The following is a 27,227-nucleotide window of genomic DNA, read 5'->3' as shown; positions in this document are numbered from 1 at the left end:
GCAAAAGGGTATAATCTCCAAAATTACCTAAAATAATACAACAACTCTTGGAGATGCTCTAACACTAGGAATGAAAAGCCCAAGCTAAATTTGTGCACGGCAGCAACGGCTTTCATAATGCAATTCTATCAAATAACCCACTGTGAGCCGTCCAGCTGTCCCCTTTGTTATTTTATTATGCCCAACACTTGGTTTCGGTCTATGTTGACGTCAGACACGAGCGGCGGCCGTCCACAGACAACACGGGCACACGGCGAAAGATTCACGTGCTCCCAGTCCCGTCGGGTGCACCCAAGCAAGTGTAAAGTGCAGCTATCAGATGCAACATGGACGGTGAAGATTGATCGTGATTTCTACTGGATGCAAATTTTGCCATTATCCCCTGGATTTTTTTTGTGAATTGAACGCAGTCCCTACGTGGATGTTTATGCTACACCTACGCAAGCTGTCCACGGTGCATCCGACGGTTGCAGCTCACGTGCACCGTGCCCGGGAGCACCCGATGGGCTGGGAGCACAGGGACCCATACAATCTCTCGCCGCACGGTCTGATACTCTGATGCTACGTACTACTACTAGTCGACTACGACACATACCGTACGCGCGTGCGAGCTAGAGCCAATAAGGCCCGGCTCGGTTGGAAGGCTGGAGGCCACGCCGCGCCGCCCGGCGAAGTGGCAAGGCAGCCCGGCCGGCGGCACCATGGCATGCCGCGTGATCCTCCTGGCGTCCTGCGGATCATCCGAGGGTGCTATCAGAGTCTCGCCCGGAACCGAAATCTAGCTAGCGGGGCGGGAGCGCCAGTCTGGTATGGGGACCACGCCGCGTAACAGACTGAACCGAGAGCCCACCTTGCCTGCGCGCGTGGGCGTCCCTGCCAGCTCGGCTCCATCCTGGGCGTGCCCGTGCCTGCGCAGCGTACGTGCTGAACTGCTGATCAAGCCGCGGGACCGCTGACTCCGTGCGGGCGAAAACAAGTAAAAGTAAAAATCAAGCGGCTACGGGCTACCTAGGGAGTACTATTGACTGGTTTTGACAGTGAAATTGATGCGATGTCAAAACGAGCAAGATTCTGGTGGTGGCTAACCATGGTTGGGGCGAGCGTATATTAAAGTCCTGCTTGGATTTATGAACTAAATCTTAGACCTAAGTGTGGACTAAATTTTAGTCCATAGAACATCTAATTCGGACGAAAATCTGCTTTCACCTATTTATGTGTTTTAAATGATTTTGCACATAAAATTTAATTCATCGATATAAACAGGTATAGAGTAAAATTTAGTAATCTCAAGTTCAGTATTTAATTCTAGATGACACAAACAGAACCAAAACAAGATAGCGGTAACTACCACGCTGTGATTTTGCGGTAAAAAATTGTGGTGATACCCCAGGCGCCCCTGGCCAGCAACTTGTTTCACCGGACGGGGCATGCGTGCGGCACACCAGCGTACAAGTAGCACAAATTTTTTGACTAATAATTAGGGTACTAAATAAAGGTAATTTACAAAACTAATTCTACAATGCTGTACTACTTCGCGAGACGAATCTAATGAAGTCTTTGACCGCACGATTAGAAGATGATTACTGTAGCATCACTGTAGCCAATCACCGATTAATTACTGTCATTAGATTCGTCGTGAAAATTTACACCCATCCGTGAAAAAGTTTTACAAATAAATTTTATTTAGTACTCCATATATATAAAATTCTTTTCTTAGCGCGCTACTCATGCTACCGGAACCAAACAGGGCCCGAGATGCGAGCATGTCAACGCAGCAGAGCCAGTACCATCGCATTTATGGCTCTCCTCGCCTCATCATCACACTCGGCACACCTCCCTCCCTCCCTCTGTCATCCGCGTGTGCGCCATCGCCAGATGTTCGCGGTTTTTTTTGTTTTTTATTTTCGTTTTTTATAAAAATATATTTTCGTTTTTGAAATTTACAGAAATATACTCCGGCCGTTGGGATCTGGTCGCCCCGCTGCGAGGCGACAGAAGTTTTTTTATAAAAATTATCGCAAAAAATTTACGCTGAAGTCCCTGGAGGACCGGTCGCCCGACAGCGGGGCGGCCAGCCCAAGGACCGGCTCGGCAGTGGGGCGGCAGGCCCCCGGCCGCCTCCCCGGGCCCGTAGGCGTATATAGTGCATGTGACAGAACCACCAAATTAAAACTCAAATTAAGCTAAATGGCCATCATTTGAACACATCAGGCACATTTGGCTTAACAGTTTAATTTGACAGTCCTTTCGAAACCGACATTCCGATCGAAACAAACACCAGTAGTCCCACGCGAAGGTGAGCGCAGGCAGTACTAACATGACGGTTACAAAAAAATAGGATTACAATATCGAGTATAGTGCATTAAGTTCTACAAACCTGGTTTCATTACATAACAATATACAAGAGTAACTTTATTTTAAAACAAAGTCCGATATAGGAAACCTGACGACTATAATACACGAAGCACTGTAACAAATCACACACTCAGCCCACGGGTGTGTGATTTGAAAGCTAGCAATGACTAAGCATCTGGTCCGGCCACCTCCCAACCATCCGCGCCAAGCTGGATGAACTTAGCACAACAAGGGCAGAAGTCTACCTCATACTGACCTGAAATAGTTTGAGCCACAACCCTGAGTATACTAATACTCCGCAAGGCTTACCCGACCAGTGGGTATAACTTAGCCCACATAACTAGACATGCAAGGCTTTTGGCTGTTGGTTATTTTTGCAGAAAAAGCTCTAGAAACGAGTCATTATTTTCCCTCTTTTAGCTCCAAATTCTATATTCATAAATCATTAACTATTATTTGCACCTGCTAAGCAATCATAACAACATGGAGTAATAATTCATGGTAGACCCTACTACTCATCACTTAAAATCTATATAGCATCACTACGATGTGGTGCCGTGATCAAGGTGCTCATATCCGAGATGCAACGTACGGCGGATCGATCCGATTTAACCTTGCAAGGTGGACCTAACCAACACGGCACGTATTTGCCCCGTCGGACTATACATGCCAACCATTCCCCTCCCCACCTCGAACTATAGAACCGCCCCACCTGCATATAGTCAGCCGAGCCCTACGAGAGACCACCAAAAGTAAACTTAAACATCCCATTTCTCCGCGGCCACTCGACTCGCCCTAAGGGGTGGGTAGAAGTTCTGTACTTTCGAAACAAGGCAGTACTCGGATTACCGGTTTCGACTACCTCCTACTCCCGGCATGCGGTTAGTACAATTCAAACTCGATCACAGGGCCAGGCAACGAACGGTCCTTAACCGACACAGGCGGGGCTAACCTTTCCCCCGTCCGGTCTCCAATTACTTTTCCTTTCTTACCTAATTCCATAATCCATATATTCAGAAAAACTAATCCCCTACATCTATCGAGTGACCCAAATCACTCGACTTCGACCGAATTCTATTAAGCGTAGCATTTCTATCGTCTTCTATATACTAGTATAATCCGAGGAAACCTATGGATCATGCAACTAGGGTTCCAACAAAACCTAAACCTAATGCACAGGTAGTAGTTGAAACATAATCATAGGTGTGATAATTCGAAATGAAAGGACGTGCACCGGGGCATGCCTGTGGGCTGCTGCTCAGAGCTAGTGTCCACTGGGCCTTGGGCCGGGTCGTCACGAAACGCCTGCGGGGCTGGCTCCGTCTGCTCCTGCGGCTCCGCGATCACCTCGTATACGACTTCCTCGGTCGCGGATTCTATATGCATGCATATGAAACAATGAGTAAATGTCATGCATATGAGGCAATGAGTAAATGCCAACATGACTTTGCCATTAGATGATAAACATTAAACAAATTAACAATTTACATAAAAGGATGCAAGTATGGTGATAAATAACTTTAATCCTAAGTGCTAGGAACAATTAGAGGCCAAATTATCAATTAGAGCATGGTTTGCTATAAAATAAAATATGACTAGTAAGGACATTATTATTTGCCTCTTATAATTTGTATAAAATCTATATGTAAAATAAATATTATTATACCTATACACATAATTAAGTTTGGTTACATATTATATTCGTATACTAAACTAAGTCCTATGAATATGAAAATTTTATGGTGGATCACTCATGTTTAAAGTAAGCTACTACAAAAATTTCATAATTTTTAGATTAACAGATCTATAGAAATTAATTAAGCAAAACTAAACACAATCTAAATTATTGCAGGGGTAAAAAGGTCATTTTGCCACTGTGGATATTTTTCCTCTATAGATCTTGCTCTAACAAATCCAACAAAATTTATTTCCTATTTTTTGCATTTTTCTTTTAATTTATATGGACTTTACAAATCACAGCCGAAATAAATAAACAAAATAAAAGAAATCCTTAACTCCCCCCCTGACCAGTGGGCCCCACTGGTCAGTGGGACAAAACAGGGGAGGGGGCGGTTCTGGCCAGGCGCGTGCCATGGCGCGCGGCGCGCGACGCAGGGGGCTAGGGCCCGCGGCGACGGCGGCGCTCGCCGTTCCAGGCGGCGGCGGGGCCAAGCGGCGGCGGCGCGAGGCAGTGCAAGCATCAGTGGAGCTAGGCGGCCTCAGTGCGCACGCTAGCATGGCACGTGGTGGCGCGAGGGATCCCCGTGGCGTACGGCAGCGGCGAAGCACCCCGGCCGGCGGCGGCAAGGCATGGAACGAGCGTGGAAATCAAGCGAACACGAGGGAACGTGGAGGGCCTGAGCACCAGTGGCTCACCTAGGGTCGATTTGAGCCATCAAGCAACGAAAACGATGATCGGACGAGGGAGTTCGACGGCGACCAGAGCTTCGAGCGGCTTTAATGGCTGGCGGCCGGGGAACCTCCGATTTCCGGCGAAGCAGGGGTCGTGGCTAGTATTGGAGGGGTTGGGAAGGTCGCTAGAGAGGTGTAGGAGCTTCGGGTGAAATGGATTTGGAATTCGTGGAGCGGAGCTCGCGAATCGGGCCGGCGAGCATGAACTGCTCAGACGCTGTCCATGGTGAGCAGAGGAAGGAGAAGGAGAGCGAGGCGAGGCGCAGAGAGAAGTGAGGCTGGTGGCGAGCTCGGGAGAGGGGCGTGGTCGACTTGGCGACGCCACCGACGGCCGAGCACGCGGCGACGTTCCTCGACGGCCACGCAACGGCTTCGGGAGGCATCGGCGCCATTACTGCGAACGTGCGCACAGGGAGAAGTATGGGAGAGGAGGGAGAGAGACTGACATGTGGGGGCCACGTGTAAGAAAATTTGTTTATTTGAATTCTAATTTTAGGATTGTTACAATCCTTCCCCCTAAAAGAAATCTCGTCCCGAGATTTAGGAGAAAAGTGCCGAATTGAAAGGAAGTCGGAAAATCATATACCTTGGCATAATTGGAGCAACTCAGGACATTTGGATTGAACAAATTCCTCCGTTTCCCAGGTAGCTTCTCGCTCTGAGTGATTACTCCATTGTACCTTATAGAAATTGCTGGTTTGATTTCGAGTGACCCGAGTCTTGTGATCAACAATTTTAACTGGATGCTCTGGATAGACAAGATCGGGCTCCACTTGTAACTTCTCTATGTCCATTATTTTGTTTGGAACACGGAGGCATTTCCTGAGCTGGGAGACATGGAATATATTATGAACTGCGGATAATTGGGCAGGAAGTTCCAGGCGATATGCTACTGGCCCACATTGTTCAATGATAGGAAAAGGCCCAACAAAACGAGGGGCAAGCTTTCCCTTCACACCGAACCGTTGGACTCCTCTCATTGGAGATACCCGTAAATATACATGATCTCCCACTTGGAACGAAATCGCTTGACGTTTCTTGTCCGCATAGCTTTTCTGCCGGGATTGGGCTATTTTCAAGTTCTCCTGTATAACCCGGACTTGTTCTTCCGCCTCACTGACCATATCAGGGCCGAATACATTTCTCTCACCAGCTTCTGACAAATTCAATGGAGTTCTACACCTTCGCCCATATAATGCCTCAAAAGGAGCCATTTTGATGCTTTCCTGATAGCTGTTATTGTATGAAAATTCAGCTAAAGGTAGACACTCATCCCATTTATGACTATAGGTGAGTGCACAGGCTCTAAGCATATCTTCGAGAATCTGATTTATTCTTTCCGTCTGACCATCGGTCTGAGGATGATAAGCCGAACTGCGAATGAGTTGAGTACCAAGGGCTGCATGGAAGTGTTCCCAAAAACGTGCAACGAATTGGGTACCACGGTCAGAAATGATAGTCTTGGGTACTCCATGCAAACTCAGGATACGACTGATATATAGCTCAGCATAATGTTGTGCCCTATAGATGGTTTTTACGGGAAGGAAATGAGCTGACTTCGTCAGACGGTCCACAATAACCCAAATAGAATCATATCCTTTAGAAGTCTTGGGAAGTCCAACAATTAAATCCATACTAATATCTTCCCATTTTCCTGATGGAATAGTCAGCGGTTGAAGAAGACCAGCTGATCTCAAGTGGCTCACTTTAACTCTTTTACAAATGTCACACTCAGACACATATTTGGCAATTTCCCGCTTCATTCTTGTCCACCAAAATCGCTGCTTCAAATCTTGATACATTTTATTGCTGCCCGGGTGGATAGAATACCTAGAGAGATGAGCTTCATCAAGGATTTGTTTTCGGAGCTCTAAATCTTTAGGTACCACCAAACGATCCTTGAACCATAGAATTCCAGCCTCATCTAAATGAAAACACTTCACCCCCGGGTCATTTTCCGCAAGTCTTTGGCGAATCTTTTCCATCCCGACATTATGTTCTTGAGCAGAAATAATCCGATCTCGAAGAGTAGGTGAAAGGACCAAATTATTAAGACTGCCATGTGTGATGATCCCCAAGTTTAACTTTTCCAGTTCATAACAAAGGGTTTCGTTGAAAGGCACAATAGACAGGCAGTTGCACTGAGCCTTGCGGCTTAAAGCATCTGCAACCACATTGGCCTTACCCGGGTGATAGTGAATCTCCAAACCATAATCTTTAATCAATTCCAACCATCGCCTTTGGCGTAGATTTAGCTCATTCTGGGTGAAAATATACTTGAGACTTTTATGGTCCGTATATATGTGAACAGGATTGCCCAGAAGATAATGACGCCAGATCTTCAAAGCATGAACCACTGCTGCTAGTTCTAAATCATGAGTGGCATAATTTTCCTCATGTCGCCGGAGTGCTCTGGAAGCATAAGCAATTACTCGACGGTCTTGCATGAGGACACAACCTAAACCCGTACCCGATGCATCACAATATACATCAAAGGGTCGAGTAATATCAGGTTGGGATAAAACAGGGGCAGATGTCAATAGTTTCCTCAAGGTCAGAAAAGCCTGATCACATTTATCGTTCCAATTAAATTTCACCCCTTTCTTGAGCAACTCAGTCATGGGCTTAGCAATTTTTGAAAAATCCGGAACAAACCGCCGGTAATACCCTGCTAGCCCAAGAAAACTCCGAATTTCCGGAACAGATGTAGGTGCTTCCCAATTCAAAACATCTTGGATTTTACTGGGATCAACAGAAATTCCATCTTCTGATATGACATGACCCAGGAATGGAACCTCCTTTAGCCAAAACTCACACTTGGTGAATTTGGCATACAACTTGTGTTCCTGAAGACGCTGGAGAACAATGCGAAGATGCTCAGCATGTTCTTCTTCATTCTTGGAGTATATAAGAATGTCGTCAATGAAAACCACGACAAACTTATCTAACTCGGGCATAAACACCGAGTTCATGAGATACATGAAATGAGCCGGGGCATTCGTCAATCCAAATGACATAACGAGATATTCATAAAGCCCATATCGTGTGGAGAAAGCTGTCTTTGGGATATCTTCGAGCCTAATTTTTATTTGATGATAGCTCGATCGAAGATCAATTTTTGAGAATACCTTGGCCCCGACTAACTGATCAAACAAAATATCAATTCGGGGGAGTGGATATTTGTTTTTGATAGTGACAGCATTTAAAGGCCGATAGTCCACACACAACCCGAGGCTTTGATCTTTCTTCTTAACAAAAAGCGCTGGACAACCCCAAGGTGAAGTGCTAGAACGGATATAACCCTTATCAAGCAACTCCTGTAATTGCTTCTTTAATTCTGCTAACTCATTGGGTGGCATACGATAAGGTCTTCTGGCAATTGGTGCTGTTCCCGGTTGCAATTCAATGGCAAACTCTATCTTACGGTCAGGTGGCATGCCTGGTAAGTCATGCGGAAAAACATCCGGGTATTCACACACCACTGGTATTTCAGCCAGACTTTTGGCCTCAACCTGATTCACTGTGGGTGTCGAAGGTATATGGTCCATCAGATTCAAAATCATAGAACCATGCAGAGGAGAATTAATGTGCACAGACTGAGAAAGAGTGTCCAGAATGACTCCATGAACCCCCATCCAATTCATGCCAAGAATAATATCTATTTTCTGAGTTGGTAACACTATAAGCTGTGTGGCAAAAACCTTTCCCTGAAACAGCAAGGGCACTTGGCTAACAATTTGATTGGTAATTAAATGCCCCCGGGTGAATGAATATTGTACGGCCTTGATATATTTTCCACTTCCAACCCAAGTCTACTGGCACATTCATTGCTAATGAAAGTGTGTGAGGCACTAGAATCAAATAATACAGTAACAGGGAGATTGTTAACTGAAAACATACCCGCCATCACTTGAGCTCCCTCAGGAACATCCTCTTGAGTGGTATAATGCACGCGTCCTGGCTTGAAATGAGCCACTCTCGGCTTCTGGTTGTGCTGATTAGAACCCTGAACTTGTTTAGGTGGCATAGGGCATTCACGTGCAAAATGACCAACTTGACCACAGTTGTAACAGGGAGGAAAATTAGGGCGTACACCCTGCGGCTGCAACCCCATCTTCTGCACATTCTGCTGAGGCACCGGAGATCTGGCTACCCCTTGAGGTTGTGGGTACTGAGGTGGTCTATATCCCGACTGGTTCTGTGTTGGCCGATAACCCGACTGCTGTTGTGGAGGCCGATATGTGGCCTGATACTGTACTGGTCGGTACACCGGCCGATGCTGATAAGGTGCACGAGGGGGTCCGGCCTGAATCAGACGAAACCTCTGACTAGCCTGACTAGAAGATCCACCCATTTGTGCCTTCCTCTTTTTCTCTGCTTGGTGAGCTATACGAGCGTCCTCTTGAGTGATAGCCCCATTGACCAACTCACTAAAAGTGTTGAATTTGAACATAACCAAGCGTTCCTGGAGCTTGCTGCTAAGCCCCTGCCTGAAGCATGCTTGTTTCTTTTCATCTGTTTCCACATGATATCTAGCATATTGAGACAAGGTGTTGAAAGATTGAGCGTATTGCGTCACAGTATTATTGCCCTGTTTCAGAGCCAAGAACTCATTAAGCTTCCTGCGAATCACCCCTGCAGGGATATGATGTGCCCTGAAAGCTTCCTTGAACTCATCCCAAGAAAACCGAGTGCCAGCAGGGAACATAGCTACGTGATTATCCCACCACGTACGTGCAGGACCTCTGAGCTGCTGAGCTGTAAATGATGCCTTGTCATTGTCATCATACTGATATAGAGTGAACTTGGACTCAATGGTCCGGAGCCAACTGTCAGCTTCCAGTGGCTCATCCGCCTTATGGAAAAGCGGTGGCTGAGTGCCCAAGAACTCCTGATACCCAGGGCCAGGCGGCTGGTGATGATTGTGATTTCCATGCCGCGGTGCAGCACCCTGATGAACGAGCTGACGGAGCAGTTCCGTCTGTTCATCGCGTCCAGTCAACATGGCCGCGATTGCCTCAACCAAATTGGGAGGCGGTGGCAGCGCATTAGCACCATTGGGCGCAGAGGAATCATTATCAGTGTTCGGCATTCTGCAATTAATCATGAATCGATTAGTTCCAATATCTGATTAAATTAAATAATCATGATAGCAACTAATATTCAATTCATGAAAAATGCTGAATTTAGAACACCGATTAAATAACTCAATATTTGTATCACCACTTTTCTGCCCCACAATTGTAAAAGGAATAACTGGATCATGCATGAAGGAGGTACAACCAATTTTTTTGCATCATCTAGTGAATACAAAATAGGCCCCAATTAAGTCTCAAAATCACAAATCTTCGCGATATAGATTTGACAATACTTCCCCCAACTATACGTCCAAAAATTCACAATTTTTGCAAGCGAGTGGCTATCAAAATACTCTACAACTTTTGTATAACTCGCTAACCCACTCTTATAATGCAATGAATGGTATTATGCATGATCGTCCTACGTCACCCTTCCAACAAAAATTTGCCGACAATAATAGGGCAATATACGTGGTCTTTCGGTGGCAACATACACTCTCAATTATATAATCGACTTCTACATGCCTTAACTTACGAGTTCGTTTGTTAGTGTACCTGTAGAAATCACATGATATACAGATATATGCATATATCCACGACTGGACCCTTCGTGCCAGCACACACGAACGGCCCCCATGTGTCCTACGCCACATGGGTAACGCATATGCAGTTGCCCACATATTCACACATACATCACCATCCCCTATAGAGATGGCGCCCATGCGTTTAACGCTGCATGGACAGCGCTGCATACGTTACCGAGGCAACGTATTCACTTCCCGTACAAATCGCCTTACAGGACGCCCAAGGGTAAACGTGTCCCAAGGTACACGGTCATAACCAATCGCATGACAGATTTACATCTCGTAACATTGCCTTACGAAATGGTCGTGCTCACAATCACACGGTGGGAAGTCCGCGCTCCATATCAGGCGGCAGATAGCGACAGGCTCATTTGAATGGAGCCTTATCACCTCCTCGTATGCTCATCATACGGGACCCGCGCACGTATGAAACACGTGGGCTATTCTAAGGACTACCAAGAATGCTCACCTTGCTTACCTCAGCGTAGGTGCGTCGTTACAATATTAAGTAAGGGTTGTGCAAGAAATTAAGGTTTAACAGAAAGAATGTGCTGGAAGTTAGTGAATATAAATATTGCCACCTATTTATAAATAACCAAGTACTATATAGGGCTTAATACGGATTTAATCGCAAAGCGCGACTGAAACGATTTTCTTTATAACCCAGAAATCCTTTTTAATTTTGAAAACCTAGAAAATAGTCACATCCATACCACCCCTGGTGTATTTCGGCTCTAATACCAGCTGTGACAGAACCGCCAAATTAAAACTCAAATTAAGCTAAATGGCCATCATTTGAACACATCAGTCACATTTGGCTTAACAGTTTAATTTGACAGTCCTTTCGAAACCGACATTCCGATCGAAACAAACACTAGTAGTCCCACGCGAAGGTGAGCGCAGGCAGTACAAACATGACGGTTACATAAAAATAGGATTACAATATCGAGTATAGTGCATTAAGTTCTACAAACCTGGTTTCATTACATAACAATATACAAGAGTAACTTTATTTTAAAACAAAGTCCGATATAGGAAACCTGACGACTATAATACACGAAGCACTGTAACAAATCACACACTCAGCCCACGGGTGTGTGATTTGAAAACTAGCAATGACTAAGCATCTGGTCCGGCCACCTCCCAACCATCCGTGCCAAGCTGGATGAACTTAGCACAACAAGGGCAGAAGTCTACCTCATACTGACCTGAAATAGTTTGAGCCACAACCCTGAGTATACTAATACTCCGCAAGACTTACCCGACCAGTGGGTATAACTTAGCCCACATAACTAGACATGCAAGGCTTTTGGCTGTTGGTTATTTTTGCAGAAAAAGCTCTAGAAACGAGTCCTTATTTTCCCTCTTTTAGCTCCAAATTCTATATTCATAAATCATTAACTATTATTTGCACCTGCTAAGCAATCATAACAACATGGAGTAATAATTCCTGGTAGACCCTACTACTCATCACTTAAAATCTATATAGCATCACTACGATGTGGTGCCGTGATCAAGGTGCTCATATCCGAGATGCGACGTACGGCGGATCGATCCGATTTAACCTTGCAAGGTGGACCTAACCAACACGGCATGTATTTGCCCCGTCGGACTATACATGCCAACCATTCCCCTCCCCACCTCGAACTACAGAACCGCCCCACCTGCATATAGTCAGCCGAGCCCTACGAGAGACCACCAAAAGTAAACTTAAACATCCCATTTCTCCGCGGCCACTCGACTCGCCCTAAGGGGTGGGTAGAAGTTCTGTACTTTCGAAACAAGGCAGTACTCGGATTACCGGTTTCGACTACCTCCTACTCCCGGCATGCGGTTAGTACAATTCAAACTCGATCACAGGGCCAGGCAACGAACGGTCCTTAACCGACACAGGCGGGGCTAACCTTTCCCCCGTTCGGTCTCCAATTACTTTTCCTTTCTTACCTAATTCCATAATCCATATATTCAGAAAAACTAAATCCCCTACATCTCTCGAGTGGCCCAAATCACTCGACTTCGACCGAATTCTATTAAGCGTAGCATTTCTATCATCTTCTATATACTAGTATAATCCGAGGAAACCTATGGATCATGCAACTAGGGTTCCAACAAAACCTAAACCTAATGCACAGGTAGTAGTTGAAACATAATCATAGGTGTGATAATTCGAAATAAAAGGACGTGCACCGGGGCTTGCCTGTAGGCTGCTGCTCAGAGCTAGTGTCCACTGGGCCTTGGGCCGGGTCGTCACGAAACGCCTGCGGGGCTGGCTCCGTCTGCTCCTGCGGCTCCGCGATCACCTCGTATACGACTTCCTCGGTCGCGGATTCTATATGCATGCATATGAAACAATGAGTAAATGTCATGCATATGAGGCAATGAGTAAATGCCAACATGACTTTGCCATTAGATGATAAACATTAAACAAATTAACAATTTACATAAAAGGATGCAAGTATGGTGATAAATAACTTTAATCCTAAGTGCTAGGAACAATTAGAGGCCAAATTATCAATTAGAGCATGGTTTGCTATAAAATAAAATATGACTAGTAAGGACATTATTATTTGCCTCTTATAATTTGTATAAAATCTATATGTAAAATAAATATTATTATACCTATACACATAATTAAGTTTGGTTACATATTATATTCATATACTAAACTAAGTCCTATGAATATGAAAATTTTATGGTGGATCACTCATGTTTAAAGTAAGCTACTGCAAAAATTTCATAATTTTTAGATTAACAGATCTATAGAAATTAATTAAGCAAAACTAAACACAATCTAAATTATTGCAGGGGTAAAAAGGTCATTTTGCCACTGTGGATATTTTTCCTCTATAGATCTTGCTCTAACAAATCCAACAAAATTTATTTCATATTTTTTGCATTTTTCTTTGAATTTATATGGACTTTACAAATCACAGCCGAAATAAATAAACAAAATAAAAGAAATCCTTAACTCCCCCCTGACCAGTGGGCCCCACTGGTCAGTGGGACAAAACAGGGGAGGGGGCGGTTCTGGCCAGGCGCGTGCCATGGCGCGCGGCGCGCGACGCAGGGGGCTAGGGCCCGCGGCGACGGCGGCGCTCGCCGTTCCAGGCGGCGGCGGGGCCAAGCGGCGGTGGCGCGAGGCAGTGCAAGCATCAGTGGAGCTAGGCGGCCTCAGTGCGCACGCTAGCATGGCACGTGGTGGCGCGAGGGATCCCCGCGGCGTACGGCAGCGGCGAAGCACCCCGGCCGGCGGCGGCAAGGCATGGAACGAGCGTGGAAATCAAGCGAACACGAGGGAACGTGGAGGGCCTGAGCACCAGTGGCTCACCTAGGGTCGATTTGAGCCGTCAAGAAACGAAAACGATGATCGGACGAGGGAGTTCGACGGCGACCAGAGCTCCGAGCGGCTCTAATGGCTGGCGGCCGGGGAACCTCCGATTTCCGGCGAAGCAGGGGTCGTGGCTAGGATTGGAGGGGTTGGGAAGGTCGCTAGAGAGGTGTAGGAGCTTCGGGTGAAATGGATTTGGAATTCGTGGAGCGGAGCTCGCGAATCGGGCCGGCGAGCATGAACTGCTCAGACGCTGTCCATGGTGAGCAGAGGAAGGAGAAGGAGAGCGAGGCGAGGCGCAGAGAGAAGTGAGGCAGGTGGCGAGCTCGGGAGAGGGGCGTGGTCGACTTGGCGACGCCACCGACGGCCGAGCACGCGGCGACGTTCCTCGACGGCCACGCAACGGCTTCGGGAGGCATCGGCGCCATTACTGCGAACGTGCGCACAGGGAGAAGTATGGGAGAGGAGGGAGAGAGACTGACATGTGGGGGCCATGTGTAAGAAAATTTGTTTATTTGAATTCTAATTTTAGGATTGTTACAGTGCATGTCTCCGTGCACGGGTCATCGTCTGCGACGTGATGAAATCGATCCATCCGAGCAAGGGGCAACGGGGCCCGATAGTCTCGTCATCCGGGTCCAACGTCAAATGGCCACTTACGACTGGCCATGCAGGGAGAAAATGACTCGACGATGACGGCGACCGATGGAGATAGATGCGGTGCGGAGGCAGACGATGACGCGTGCACGGAGACATGCACCATATACGACTACGGGCCGGGGGCCTGCCGCCCCGCTGCCGCGCGGCCTGGGGGCCGGCCGCCCCGCTGTCGGGCGACCGGTCCTTAGGGACTTCAGCGCAAATTTTCCGCGACAATTTTTGCAGAAAAGCCTCTGCCGCCCTGTAGCGGAGCGACCAGGTCGGGGTATATTTCTGTAAATTTTGAAAACGAAAATATATTTTTGTAAAAAACGAAAATAAAAAATAAAAAAATAAAAAAACCGCCCAGATGTTCCGCGGGCGGCCCATCGCAGCATCGCGCGCTCCCCGCTCGCGCCGACAGCGCGGGCCCACGAGCTCTCGCCCGCGCGCCCTCCCTCTCGCGGCGCACGCCCACCGGGGCCGGCCAAACCCCCCCCCCCCCCCCCCCCCCCCCGCACGTAGCGCGCCGTCACGGTGGCCGCGCCGCCGCCCGCCCGCGCCGCACGGCATCGAGCGTCGCGTCGAGCCACCGAGCGGTCGACCCGGTCTCCCTGCCAGACGGGTGGGTCCCAGATCCGCCACGGCCCACCTATCATCCGCTTTTCACACTCGCGGCAGGCTACCTCTGCCCGTCAGCGCCAGCCCGGGCCGGCCGTTACGTCAGGCTGCCTGCTGCTGCGGCAGAGGCCGGCAGGTGTGCTAGATTTTATTTTTTGAAGTAAACAGCAGGAGCACTGCTGTCGTATTTAGTTCGAACGCAAAAAAATTTTGCGATGAAATTTTACTAATTTAACTAAATGAATTCTATTTACAAAATTTTTTGCACAAATAGATTGTAAATCGCGAGACGAATCTAATGATGCTAATTAATTTACGATTAATCCATAATTAGCGGATGGTTACAGTAGCATCACTGTTGCAAATCATGGATTAAGTAGGTTCATTAGATTCGTCTCGCGATTTACAGCCCATCTATGCAAAAAGTTTTGTAAATAAATTTAATTTATTACTCCATACATGTGTCAAAATATTCGATGTGATGTTTTTTTTTACATTTACGGAATTTACAGGTAAAGATCTAAACATGGCCTATATCAAGTGTGCTAGATTTTCCCCTCTGCAACGGCGTCACACGCGCTGCCGGGGCCTGCTGCTCCACGCCTCCACCCCCCACTCCCCTCTCTCTTGAAAGGATTCTCCCCCACGCCACTATTTAATCCCGGGACGAGGCGTGGTGACCGGCGAGGTGAGGCCGGGGGGAGGAAGCCGAGCGCCGATCGACCACTGCTAACCAGCGAGAAACCCTAGCCCCACCTCCCGATCTCTACCACGCCGCAATCCCAAGCCCCAGCGACGAACTAGCTCGCCTCCCCAAAGCTCCCTGCTTTTGGGATCGATCCCCTCGCCGATGGATCCGAAAAAGCACTAGTTTCCGAAGATTTTAGCACCCAATTTGATTTAATTCCTCCTCCCTCTTATCTAATCCCTCGCCACATTTCGGCCTAATTTGCTTAGTTCGGATCCCGTCCCGACCCCGTAGTAGGCAGCAGCGAGCATAAGGGGTTGATTAATTAAGCATCACCTGCAGAAAAGCAGCAAGGAAAATACTACAGGTGAGTGGCCCGCCTGATCACGCACGCATGCATGGTGTTCTGCCTTCTGCGATCTCTTTTAGCGGCGCGTTTCTGTGCTGTGTGTCTGCGTGTTGATCTGATCTCATCGATCTTCGTTTTGGTCTGGGCCATGTTCTCCCATCTGTTTCGTTTCCATCTCGGGGCGCGCGAGCTGGTTGCGCTGGTTGCTGCGAACCCGTCGGGATTCCTTTTGCCGTTTTTCTGCTACCTGATCGTCTCTTGGGTGGTGGTTGTGTTCGTTTGGTTTTTGCCCGAGAGAGGCTGCAGGCAGGAGGCGGCCGCGCAGTCGAACCACTTCGTACCGCGCTTTGCGATTGCCTAGCACTGCCTAAAAGCTTGGTGGTTCGATCGCAAGCAGCTAGTTTTTCCTTTCCGATCTCTTTCCTGTCGCTGCTTTGCGAGACCGCCGCGCTTGCTTTTGATCCGTGCGGGTGCGGCTCGCAGTCGCAGCAGATGCAGTCTGCAGGTTCGTACTAGCTACCCAGCATCACACGCGCTGCTGCTAGACGAGGCGCTCTCTCTCTCTCTCTCTCTCTCTCTCTCTCTCTCTCTCTCTGTTCGAACTCAGTTTGGCAACTCGTTGATTTTGCCTGTCTTTTTTATGTGCTGTCGGAAACCTAGCGTCTTCTGATATTTTTGCCTGCCTCTAGATCCCACCAGTTTTGGTAGGGAAAAGGTAGAATGCGGTGTTTGCGTGTTAGTTCATTTAATTTCTATGCGCCGGGGGGGGGGGGGGGGGGGGGGGGGTGCTCTCGGTTTCGCACAATTCTTCTGATCTCGATCAAATACAAGGTTTCATGTCCGCCATGATCAGCTAGTTCTGGAATGCTTGCTTCGTGTGTGCTGATTTGATCGATGGGTTGTTTTGGCTTTTGCTTTTTGCAGGAAACGAAGCTCTGACGGCCGGGGACGCAGATGGACGCTGAGACGGTGCAGGCGGCCCATCTGCAGAACTCTCCGGTACGTCGGGCCAGTACGGTCGCTGTACTCAGAGGTTTTTGGCCTTTTGCCAGTCCGATTGCTTTTTGCCTGCCTTCTGTTATCTGGATGCTGATGATCTGTTTGTCTTTCCACTGATCATCTGCTCCAGTCACTTACACTGATAGGATGTTGTGCGTTTCTATGTGCTGCTTTAGCTTTCTTTTTGGGTGATTTGGCCGGATGTGTAATTGGGATGCGGTTGATTTATGCTTTGATGCTCTTGCAAGGTACGCGGTAGATAATACGGTGTTAATGTGTCATCGTCAGTTGTAGTTTTCTGAATTCCCAACTGCAGAGTTGCTTGGTTAACCAGCTTGGTAGAGTGATCTTGTTCATTAAAGAGAGGTGCAATCATGCTCTAGGTTGCCAAAATAAGTGCTCAACCAGCTAGGTTCTCCATGAGCCTTTTTAAATCTTGTGAGCTCATTTATAGAAGCAGGTTTAATGTATGATGTATTAACTTCGTAGGACTGCGTGGTATTTTTGTGAGGGAGTTAGAAATTATGTTGATTTATACTATGGAACACCTACTAGTAGTAGTTTGTTTAATTATGCCCGTGCACTTTGTAGCTGATGAGGATACATAGTTGCTAAAACTAAAAGAAAATCGTGCAGATAAGTACGCTACAAAGTGCCAAATTAAATGGTTACAAAGTGCTAAAACACCACGGATGTGTTGGGCTTATATATTACCGCTCATTCCAAATTTAAGTCGTTTTGGAAAATTTAAATACATAGTTTTCACTATGCACCTAGATATACACTACTTTAGATATATAATAAAATCTATGTATTTAGATTTGCCAAAACGACCAATACAGTACTTTTTACAATCTTATGGTCTGGTTGGTCAATGGGCAATGCATCTGCATTTTTGTGCGAGTCCTTTGTGCAATTGATCACTTGATATTCTACAAGTACATCAGCACTGTTACAATTACCAACAAATGGAAATTACAATGCATATTCTCTGAACAACTGTCGTGAGCAGATAAAGCTATAAATTGGTATGTGACCTTGATCTCGATCTTGTCACTAGTTACTTTCATGGTTTAATGGATTAGAGTTATATATTAGTTGGCTTCAATCCAGTCATGCAATTAGCACAATTTCATAATAATCATTGTTCCTGAATAAACTACCAGATAGTTGCACAATTTGCCACTGTGTCAGTAAATTCACTTGCCAGCTCATAAACATTTCAAGTTTACTTTGCTAATTCTCTAGATACGTACATTCTTTTTTGGTGTGTGTACAGATATATAACTGGACCAACAAACCTTTGCATGCAAAAAGGTAGACTCAATTTGTCAGGTTGACATATGGAAAGAGGGGGGGGGGGGGGGGGGGTAGTACTTTTTATTTCTGGTGGTCTGCTGTAGTGTTAAAGATGTTGATTATTGCTGTCGCTCCCAAAGCCCATTTCGGTTTTCCATTTTCTCTCCCCACGAATCATACACGTCTCACATGTTGTATATGTGACCATGCATTGCACATCACAAGAAGCCGCAGGTCAGCAAGTACTACTTCAAGAAGAAGACCAGTAGTCACTGCAACAGAAATGGCAAGGATGGTGCCAACCACGACTCCAGGATCCAACCCGGGTCGCCCTTGAGCAAACAGAGCCTGACCTTCTACGATACCCCCACCTACCACGCTGGTGAGCACGGCCGGCCCGGGGACACATGGTGCAAGTGCCACTGCACACTCAGCCCACCCATTATTTTTCAGGGCACACTGACCTGACACTTTTGTGAATTGATCTGGTTTCATCAGGAGCCTTTTACGAGATCGACCACGATAAGTTGCCCCCTAAATCCCCAATCCATCTGAAATCCATACGGGTGGTAAAGGTGAGGCTTTTCTTTCTGCGATTCATCTGTTGTTCTCGATTTCTTGATCTGTTAGTTTGGCATGTTTGATTTGGTTTTGTTTCTGATCACCTGATATCTGTGCGTGTAGGTGAGCGAGTGCACGAGCCTGGACGTTACGGTGAAATTCCCGTCCCTCCAGTCGCTGCGAAGCTTCTTCTCCTCCTACCCGGCGTTTGCCGCTGGGCCGGAGCTCGACGAGCGCTTCGTCATGAGCAGCAACCATGCCGCGCGCATCTTGCGCCGCCGGGTGACCGAGGAGGAGCTCGAGGGCGAGGTGCACCAGGATAGCTTCTGGCTCGTCAAGCCCTTTCTCTACGACTTCGCCACGTGCCAGCAGGAGGCGCCGCTTCCACCGCCGCCCGCGCCACCGGCGGCCGACTCCTGCCTGCTCACCACCTTGAAGTGCGATGGCGCCGGGTGGGGCATGAGGCGCCGTGTCAGGTACATTGGTCGGCATCGTGATGAAGCTCCCAAGGAGGCTGGCATCGATGGTTCCGAGACAGAGTTCAGCATCGGAGAGGAGCAGCAGCGTCCAGCCACGCGGGAAGTTACGAGGAGCGAAAGAAACTGTAAGAGGAAACGGGAGGCAGAAGGAAGCAGCAAGGAGAAGTACAAAGACGAGGGCAAGACGAATCGCAAGGTTCAGGGTGGCAGCAAAAAAAGTTCAAAGAAGGCGAAGAAGCGCACCGTGGAGTCCAAGGACGGCGACCCTCGGCACGGCAAGGACCGATGGTCAACCGAGCGCTACGCCTCAGCAGAGAGGAGCCTGCTCGACATCATGCGCTCCCGCGGTGCTCGTTCCGGCGCGCCGGTGATGCGGCATGTGCTGCGGGAGGAAGCCCGTAAGCACATCGGCGACACCGGCCTCCTTGACCACTTGCTCAAGCACATGGCCGGCCGGGTGCCAGAAGGCAGCGCTCACCGATTCCGTCGCCGTCACAACGCGGACGGTGCCATGGAGTACTGGCTCGAGCCGGCCGAGCTTGCTGAGGTGCGGCGACAGGCCGGTGTGTCTGATCCATACTGGGTGCCGCCACCCGGATGGAAGCCGGGTGATGACGTCTCCCTCGTTGCCGGCGACCTAATTGTCAAGAGGCAGGTTGAGGAGCTCACCGAGGAGGTCAATGGCGTAAAAAGGTCTCTCCTTTTCTGCACCTTTTCTCTCTGTCTGCAGTCTGTATTTTCGTTGCGACACCATTGTTGTTTAAGTTCTTACAGAGCGTGGGATTTCTTCCCCGTTTTATGCCAAGTTTAACTTTGTGGTGGTGTGTGAAGGCAAATGGAGCAGCTAGTGGGCAAGGATGGGAACTTTGATGCAGAAAGAGCTTACAGTTCATTGAAGGTATGCAGAAGATCAGCTCGGTTATCCTCTCAAATCAATCCTCACTTGTATTGTTGTCCCCTTTATTTTTCTAAAAAGATGCCATTTTGCTGTTTCTTCTGATTTAGAACTGAGCAGGATATTTTAATTACATTAATGTGCAAGTTTCTGAACTATATGGATATGCATTTTCGTCTTCATCTGGAAAAGGGAACATAAGCATTCACAGCTTTGCCTCTTAATGAAATATGTGCTCAGGCACGTTCGCGAAAAAAAGCATTTACAGCTTTGCCAAGTTTCTGTATGTTTGGTTCTGCAAGCTGACTTCGCATGGATAACATTTTCGTCCATTAATGGGAGTTTTCTTTTCTTTTTTCTTTTTTGAAGTATTGCTAGTATTGGTTCAGAATCAGATTCCGATGTTTCGATATGGTTGCTATCAAGTACTTTTCCAGTCTCTGAAGCCAGGATGTACTGATGTCCATGATCTGGAGAGCATGAAAACTTGAAACTGCACTTTCTCTGGTTCTTTTTTTACTCACGCACTTGTTCTATTGAGGAACTAACAAAAACTTGTTTTCGCATGCCCATTTTGAATGTACTGATGGAAGTTATTAAATTTGTTTGTCAGGAGAAGTACCAGAGTGTTGTGAGGGCTAAAGAAAAGCTAGAGAAGCAGATGTTCTCTTTGAAGGTAAGTACATGCATGCTGCAAACTTTCTTTGCTTGAAAAAGAAATCTGGCAGTTAATTCAAACAAATTAAAACTGAGACACCATGCCTGCTAATTGTCTTTAGTGATCCCCATTTTTGAACCTGTTTTGGACTTTCAATAGATGCCTGGAATACTTCATGGATGCAGTGACTTTGCTAGCTTTGCTTGCTGCATTTACAGAAATGATCTTGCTTTATTTCAGGATATCTGTGGTAATGTGGTTAAGATGAATGATGAGCTGAAGAAGGAGATGTTATCCTTCAAGGTACATTCATGCATTCAGCCATGACATTATCTTCTTCACCTGTAACATGTATTGCACTTTTATTTCTAATTAAGCCTGAATGCTTTTAGGTCCAGTTCTTTGCACATTCTGCTCTGATAGCTCTGTGCCGCTCTTAATACAGTTACTGACTCACTTTGTCTAATTTAAGGACAAGTACGAGCATATAGCTGACAAGAATGATAAGTTAGAGGCGCAGATTACCTATCTCTCCAGCTCCTTCCTTTCTTTCAAGGTACCTTCTTTGCACGGCAATGTACTCTGTTTGTTGATTGTGCCAAGCCTGTGCAAATATATTTGTCATTATCCTGATCCATGAGTGTCAACTGGATGGTGCAGGATCACGTTGTGATGGCGCTGAAGACGGAAGAAACAGCTCATCAGCTGGGACTGGCTCCCTGCGATGAGGATCAAGAAGCTGCTCCCCGCACAGCAGCAGTGTACCTCGCTTCCGGTGACCAGATGACCCCGCGGGCCGACGGCACCGTCATCCAAGGCGTCCCGGACAGGTCGGCGAGGAAGAGCAGCTTCCGCATCTGCAAGCCACAGGGCACGTTCCTGTGGCCCAGCATGGCGTCCGGCACGACCATCAGCGGGGGCGTCAGCAGCAGCTGCCCGGCCGCCGCCACGCCCGGCCCAGGGATCCGTCGCGGCACCAGCTGCCCCAGTAGCGCCGGGCCGGGGCTCCCGCGGTCGTCGCGAGCCCCGGCAGTTGAGGTGGCGGCGGCGACGGCGTGGGCGGGCCGGGACGAGCACCTGATGCTCGGCGCCCTCTTCTCCACGCCGCCCTCTGCGTCGTCCACCAACGCCGCCGCCGCAGCGGCCAAGCTGCAGCTGTCCCTGCCCAGCCCGAGGTCGCCCCTGCAGCCGCAAAAGCTGTTCGGCACTGCCGCCGCCGCCGCTGCCGGGTTCAGTCCTCAAAAGCTGCTGCACTTCTCCGGCTTGACTCGACTTCATGTGGTGAGTCCACTTGCTTGCACTGCTTCCTCTGCTTCTTACTCTGCATTCCGCATCATCATTCTCTGACAGATGGTTAGTTCTTGCTGTTCGATTGTTGCCTGTAAGCACTGGTAGTTAACAGATCAAGGCACCTGCGATCTGATCCATGTTCAATTGATCATTGCCTGTGCAGGACACCCCGCCCTCGTCGCCCGGGGCCTGCGGCGCCAGCCTGCTGGAGGGGAAGAGGGCCCTGTTCAATGCAGACGCCGGCGGGATCAGTGTGGTGGGCACCGAACTGGCCCTGGCTACTCCCTCCTACTGCTAAGCTGCTCCTACCTCAACTCCATCTCCTCCCTAGTCCTCCACATCCGCAAGCAGTCTTCGGCTTTTACTCGTCCTCGGTGCACAGATAAGGAAGAGGCAGCACGCAAATACAGAAAAAAAAAAGCAAAAAAAAAAAAGAGGAGGAAGAAGGGTAGGAAATCGCTTGAGAAATTTTTGTTGCGTAGTTCATAGCCATCTGAGGTTTGCTGGTTTGGTCAGTCCCTAGTTAATTTTTGTGTCGTCGAAGATTCTCTTCTGGTGGGTTGCTAGTACTCGCATTGGATTAATCCCTTTAGCTATCAGCTGCGTATAGTCGTTTGCCCTGTCATTGGTGCATGACACGTTTGGAGTAGAATGTGTCAATTTTGCTGGCTCCATAGGGCACATGTTATATAGTTTTATATATAGACTATCCGGTTACTCTTGTGTGGCATAAAATCCATGCCTCGTTGAACCACATATCTGTTTGGTAATTTAGTGTTGCACATATATATCGGTGGTGTTCCTTTTTATGATCTGTGCAGTGCAGATACGGTCACGGCCTCTGGGCTCTGGCAGGAACCCTATGCAGAACTCGTGCCTCCTCAGGGAACGATTTTGGCTATTTTATACTAAAATAAAACTAAAATGCAATTAGCTACATGGATTCTGATGTTCACTTTGGGTACCGATATCTAAGTTTGTAGCTTCTGATATCGCTATTGATGAAGCTTCCCAAGTGGTCATGACTCTCATAGGCAGTTAGGCACTACTACTGTCTCATCACAATTCACAAAAAAAAAAACACTAAACATATTCAACTTGAGAGAACGAGCTGAAATTGGCAAGAGAACTATTCCCTCCGTTCCAAAATGTAGGTCGTTTTGACTTTTTTATATTCATATATTTTGCTATGTACCTAGACATATGTTATATCATGATGCATAATAAATACTATGAATCTAAAAATACCAAAACGATCTATATTTTGGAAGGGGGAGTAATTAAAAAGACTTTCGTAGGTGCCAAGTTTCTGTTTTGTATTTTTTTTTTGTTAAGGACACGTGGGTGCCAAGTTTCTGCGCCGGACTTTCTAGCCACAAATCCAGCGTGGTTTTCGCTTCGTCTATTTCGACGGCAGGATCAAACGGTGCAAATAGCTTTCTTGACCGCTACGCAGCGAAACGGAGAAAACAGAAAAGCAAAAGGACGGTCCCAGCCGGCCCAAAACCTTCTCTAATTTTCGAAGGGACGGCCGGCCCAAGCCTTTTCCTCCAAAATTTCTCCTCCGCCCGGAACATTCGCCGTCTACCTTCCCCACCCAAAACTCCCCAAGCCCAAACCCTAACCACCGCGGCCATGGCGGCGGCGGAGAGGGCCGACGAGGCGGCGGTGGCGGAGGACCCGCGCCGCATCCGCAACACGTGCATCCTCGCGCACGTGGACCACGGCAAGACCACGCTGGCGGACCACCTGGTGGCGTCCTGCGGGGACGGGCTCCTCCACCCGAAGCTCGCCGGCCGGCTCCGCTTCATGGACTACCTCGACGAGGAGCAGCGCCGGGCCATCACCATGAAGTCCGCCGCCGTCGCGCTCCGCTCCCGGACTGGGCACCGCGTCAGCCTCATCGACTCCCCGGGCCACATCGACTTCTGCTCCGAGGTCTCCTCCGCCGCGCGCCTCTCCGACTCGGCGCTCATCCTCGTCGACGCCGTCGAGGGGGTGCACATCCAGACGCATGCCGCGCTGCGCCAGGCCTTCATCGAGCGCCTCCAGCCCTGCCTCGTGCTCAACAAGATCGACCGCCTCATCACCGAGCTCAGCCTCACCCCCGACGAGGCGTATGCGCGCCTCCACCGTATCATCTCCGACGTCAACTCCATCTACTCAGCGCTGCGCTCGCACTCCTACTTCTCCCTCCTCTCCGCCATCGAGGACAACCCCTCCACCAGCTCCTCCTCCACTGACGATCTTCCAGAGGACTTCGAAGACGACGATGACAATGAGGACGCGTTCCAGCCCCTCAAGGGCAATGTCGTCTTCGCCTGCGCACTCGATGGCTGGGGCTTCCGCCCCCAACAGTTCGCCGAGCTCTACGCCAGAAAGGTCGGAGTCAACCCGTCCGCTTTCCTGAGAGGATTGTGGGGCCCGAGATATCTTGATAAGAAGACGGGGAAGGTTGTGGGTAAGAAAGCCATCAAGAGCGCAGACCCACAGCCAATGTTCGTGGAGTTTGTGTTGAGTGCCCTGTGGAAGATGTATGAGCTGGTGCTGAAGGATGGTGGCGAGAGTAAGGGGGTGAAGAAATTGGTAGAGAACTTCCAATTGAAAATTCCTGAACGGGAGCTGAAGAACAAAGATCCAAAGGCGGTGCTACAGTCCATGATGAGCCGGTGGCTGCCGCTGGCAGATGCTGTGATGGATATGGTGGTGGAGTGCACACCGGACCCTGTTGCTGCTCAAGGGGTCAGGGTTGCACGTCTTATGCCAAAGAGGGAAGTTACACCAGAAGATGCTGCTGGTTGCCCTGAGGTTGTTGCAGAGGCAGAGAGGGTGCGGAGGTGTGTCGAGGCCTGTGATGTGAGCATAGATGCGCCGATTGTAGTTTATGTGTCAAAAATGTTTACTGTGCCATATAAGATGTTGCCACTGAAGGGAGTGAATGGGGAACTGTTGAACCACCATGGTGACATTGAATCAGAGGAGTGCTTTATGGCATTTGCAAGGGTCTTCAGTGGGATCCTTCGTGCTGGTCAGAAGGTCTTTGTGCTATCGCCATTGTATGATCCAGTGAAAGGGGAGGCATTGCAGAAGCATGTGCAGGAGGTGGAGCTGCAATACTTGTATGAGATGCTTGGACAGGGCCTGAAGCCAGTTGCCAGTGTGGGTGCTGGGAATGTTGTCGCAATCCAGGGCCTTGGGCAGCATATATTGAAGAGCGCCACATTGTCATCCACAAAGAGTTGCTGGCCCATCTCAAGTATGATGTTCCAGGCCTCTCCGATGCTCAAGGTTGCAATTGAGCCTTCGAATCCAGCTGATCTGGGAGCTCTTGTTAAAGGGCTCAAGCTTCTTAACCGGGCAGACCCATTTGTGGAGTATACTGTTACACAGAGGGGTGAGCATGTCCTTTCTGCCGCAGGTGAGATACATTTAGAGCGGTGCATAAAGGATTTGGAGGAAAGATTTGCAAAGGTTAAATTGGAGGTCTCAGACCCCCTAGTTTCCTTCAAAGAGACAATTGAAGGAGAAGGTGTTGGTTTATTTGAGAGGTTGAAGGCCCCACAGGAATTTGCTGAGAGGACTACTCCAAATGGGAGATGCACTGTGCGAGTTCAGGTCTTGAGGCTTCCCAATGCTCTAACTAAGGTCCTTGAGGAAAGTGAACAATTGCTTAGTCAAATAATTGAGGGGAAAACAGCAAAAAGAGATGGTGTCTTGGATCCAAGGCTTTCTCAAGATGATGGTGATTCTGCTGCGATGCTTAGGCAGCGTATGATCGATGCCATAGACAGTGATTTAGAAGCAATTTCTGGGAAAGTGGATAAAGAAAAACTTGACAGGTATAGAAAGACATGGCTTGGATACCTTGAAAGAATCTGGTCACTAGGTCCTTGGCAGGTTGGTCCAAATCTCCTTATCTCGCCTGATGCAAAATCAAGTGATGCTGTGATAACCATCCAAGATGGAAGGCAAGGTATACTCGTGAACGGTAGATCTCATGTCTCCGAGAGATTGGGGTTTGTGAAGGAATCTGATGCCAAAGCTAACAGCAATCTTGACAACGGTGAATCAGCAGTAGATACTCCTGAATCATTGCATCTAGAGTCTATGGCACTAAGGAACAGCATTGTCTCAGGTTTCCAGATTGCCGCAAATGCTGGGCCTTTATGTGATGAACCTATGTGGGGTCTGGCGTTTATTGTTGAGCCTTACATATTTGCTGACGGCTCTGATGCTGCTAATCACTCTGTTCAATACAACATTTTCAGCGGTCAAGTAATCACTGCAGTTAAAGAAGCATGCCGAGCAGCTGTTCTTCAGAACAAGCCACGGCTTGTTGAGGCGTTGTACTTCTGTGAATTGACCGCGCCAATAGATCAAAATTATCCATCATATGCAGTTCTTAATAAGAGGCGAGCAATGATTCTGAATGATGAGATGCATGAAGGAACCTCATTGTTCACAGTGCACGCTTACTTGCCAGTTGCTGAGAGCGTCGGATTTTCAAATGAACTTAGGAGTTCAACTGCAGGTGCAGCTAGTGCTCTGCTTGTTCTTAGCCACTGGGAAACTATTGCAGAGGACCCCTTATTTGTCCCGAAGACACAGGATGAGCTTGAAGAACATGGAGATGGTTCAAGCATTGTGCCAAACTTGGCTAAAAGGCTTATGAATTCTGTTAGGCGAAGGAAAGGACTGCATGTCGAAGAGAAAGTTGTGGAGCATGGCACAAAACAGCGGACCCTTGCTAAAAAAGTATAGCTGTGTTTTTGGTGGTACACATAGGTTGCTGTCCAAGATTTTGTCCTGCTGTACTGAAATATATAATCGAAGTTCTATGTGGTCATATAGTTTTCCTTACTCGGCATTGTTGTTTGAGAGTTGAGAGTGAGACACGTGGGGCATTGGTGTTTTCTTTTTAAGTATTAGCCATTACTTATTGAATGACGCCTTTCTTGTCTATGAAATATTATGAAATCTGTCTCATAAAAA

At 48.1% G+C, this 27,227-nt stretch overlaps 2 protein-coding genes across 4 annotated transcripts; both read left to right on the top strand.

The window, feature by feature from the left end:
• The first annotated feature begins 15,594 nt into the window (after positions 1–15,594).
• LOC120650224 (protein AMEIOTIC 1-like) lies at positions 15,595–23,023 on the top strand. 3 transcript variants are annotated; one of them, XM_039927264.1, is made up of 11 exons: positions 15,595–16,072; positions 16,979–17,053; positions 18,587–18,734; positions 18,851–18,927; positions 19,037–20,085; positions 20,224–20,290; positions 20,901–20,963; positions 21,186–21,248; positions 21,418–21,501; positions 21,606–22,226; positions 22,399–23,023. In XM_039927264.1, the coding sequence occupies exons 2-11, from the start codon at positions 17,009–17,011 to the stop codon at positions 22,531–22,533; spliced, it is 2,352 nt and encodes a 783-aa protein (XP_039783198.1). In that variant the 5' UTR covers positions 15,595–16,072; positions 16,979–17,008; the 3' UTR covers positions 22,534–23,023. The 3 variants fall into 3 exon arrangements, with proteins under 3 accessions (XP_039783198.1, XP_039783197.1, XP_039783196.1); XM_039927263.1 differs by having other exon boundaries at positions 18,581–18,734; XM_039927262.1 differs by having other exon boundaries at positions 18,578–18,734.
• A 750-nt stretch (positions 23,024–23,773) lies between these two features.
• Positions 23,774–27,227, top strand: LOC120650223 (elongation factor-like GTPase 1). Its single transcript, XM_039927261.1, has one exon. It carries the CDS (start codon positions 23,871–23,873, stop codon positions 26,994–26,996), a length of 3,126 nt encoding a protein of 1,041 aa, XP_039783195.1. The 5' UTR covers positions 23,774–23,870; the 3' UTR covers positions 26,997–27,227.

The sequence above is a fragment of the Panicum virgatum genome, chromosome 9K (assembly GCF_016808335.1).
Source record: "Panicum virgatum strain AP13 chromosome 9K, P.virgatum_v5, whole genome shotgun sequence".
In the NCBI taxonomy this organism is placed as follows: domain Eukaryota; kingdom Viridiplantae; phylum Streptophyta; class Magnoliopsida; order Poales; family Poaceae; genus Panicum; species Panicum virgatum.
Note: the sequence above shows the minus strand (reverse complement) of the source record. Positions and strands in the feature narration are given on the sequence as shown.

Excerpts from the sequence above, each read along its gene's own strand:
- LOC120650224 (XM_039927262.1), top strand. The coding sequence starts at position 17,009 with ATGGACGCTGAGACGGTGCAGGCGGCCCATCTGCAGAACTCTCCG. Across the intron at positions 20,291-20,900 it reads GAGCTTACAGTTCATTGAAG|GAGAAGTACCAGAGTGTTGT; the intron begins GTATGCAGAAGA and ends TTTGTTTGTCAG. Across the intron at positions 20,964-21,185 it reads AGCAGATGTTCTCTTTGAAG|GATATCTGTGGTAATGTGGT; the intron begins GTAAGTACATGC and ends GCTTTATTTCAG.
- LOC120650223 (XM_039927261.1), top strand. The coding sequence starts at position 23,871 with ATGGCGGCGGCGGAGAGGGCCGACGAGGCGGCGGTGGCGGAGGACCCG.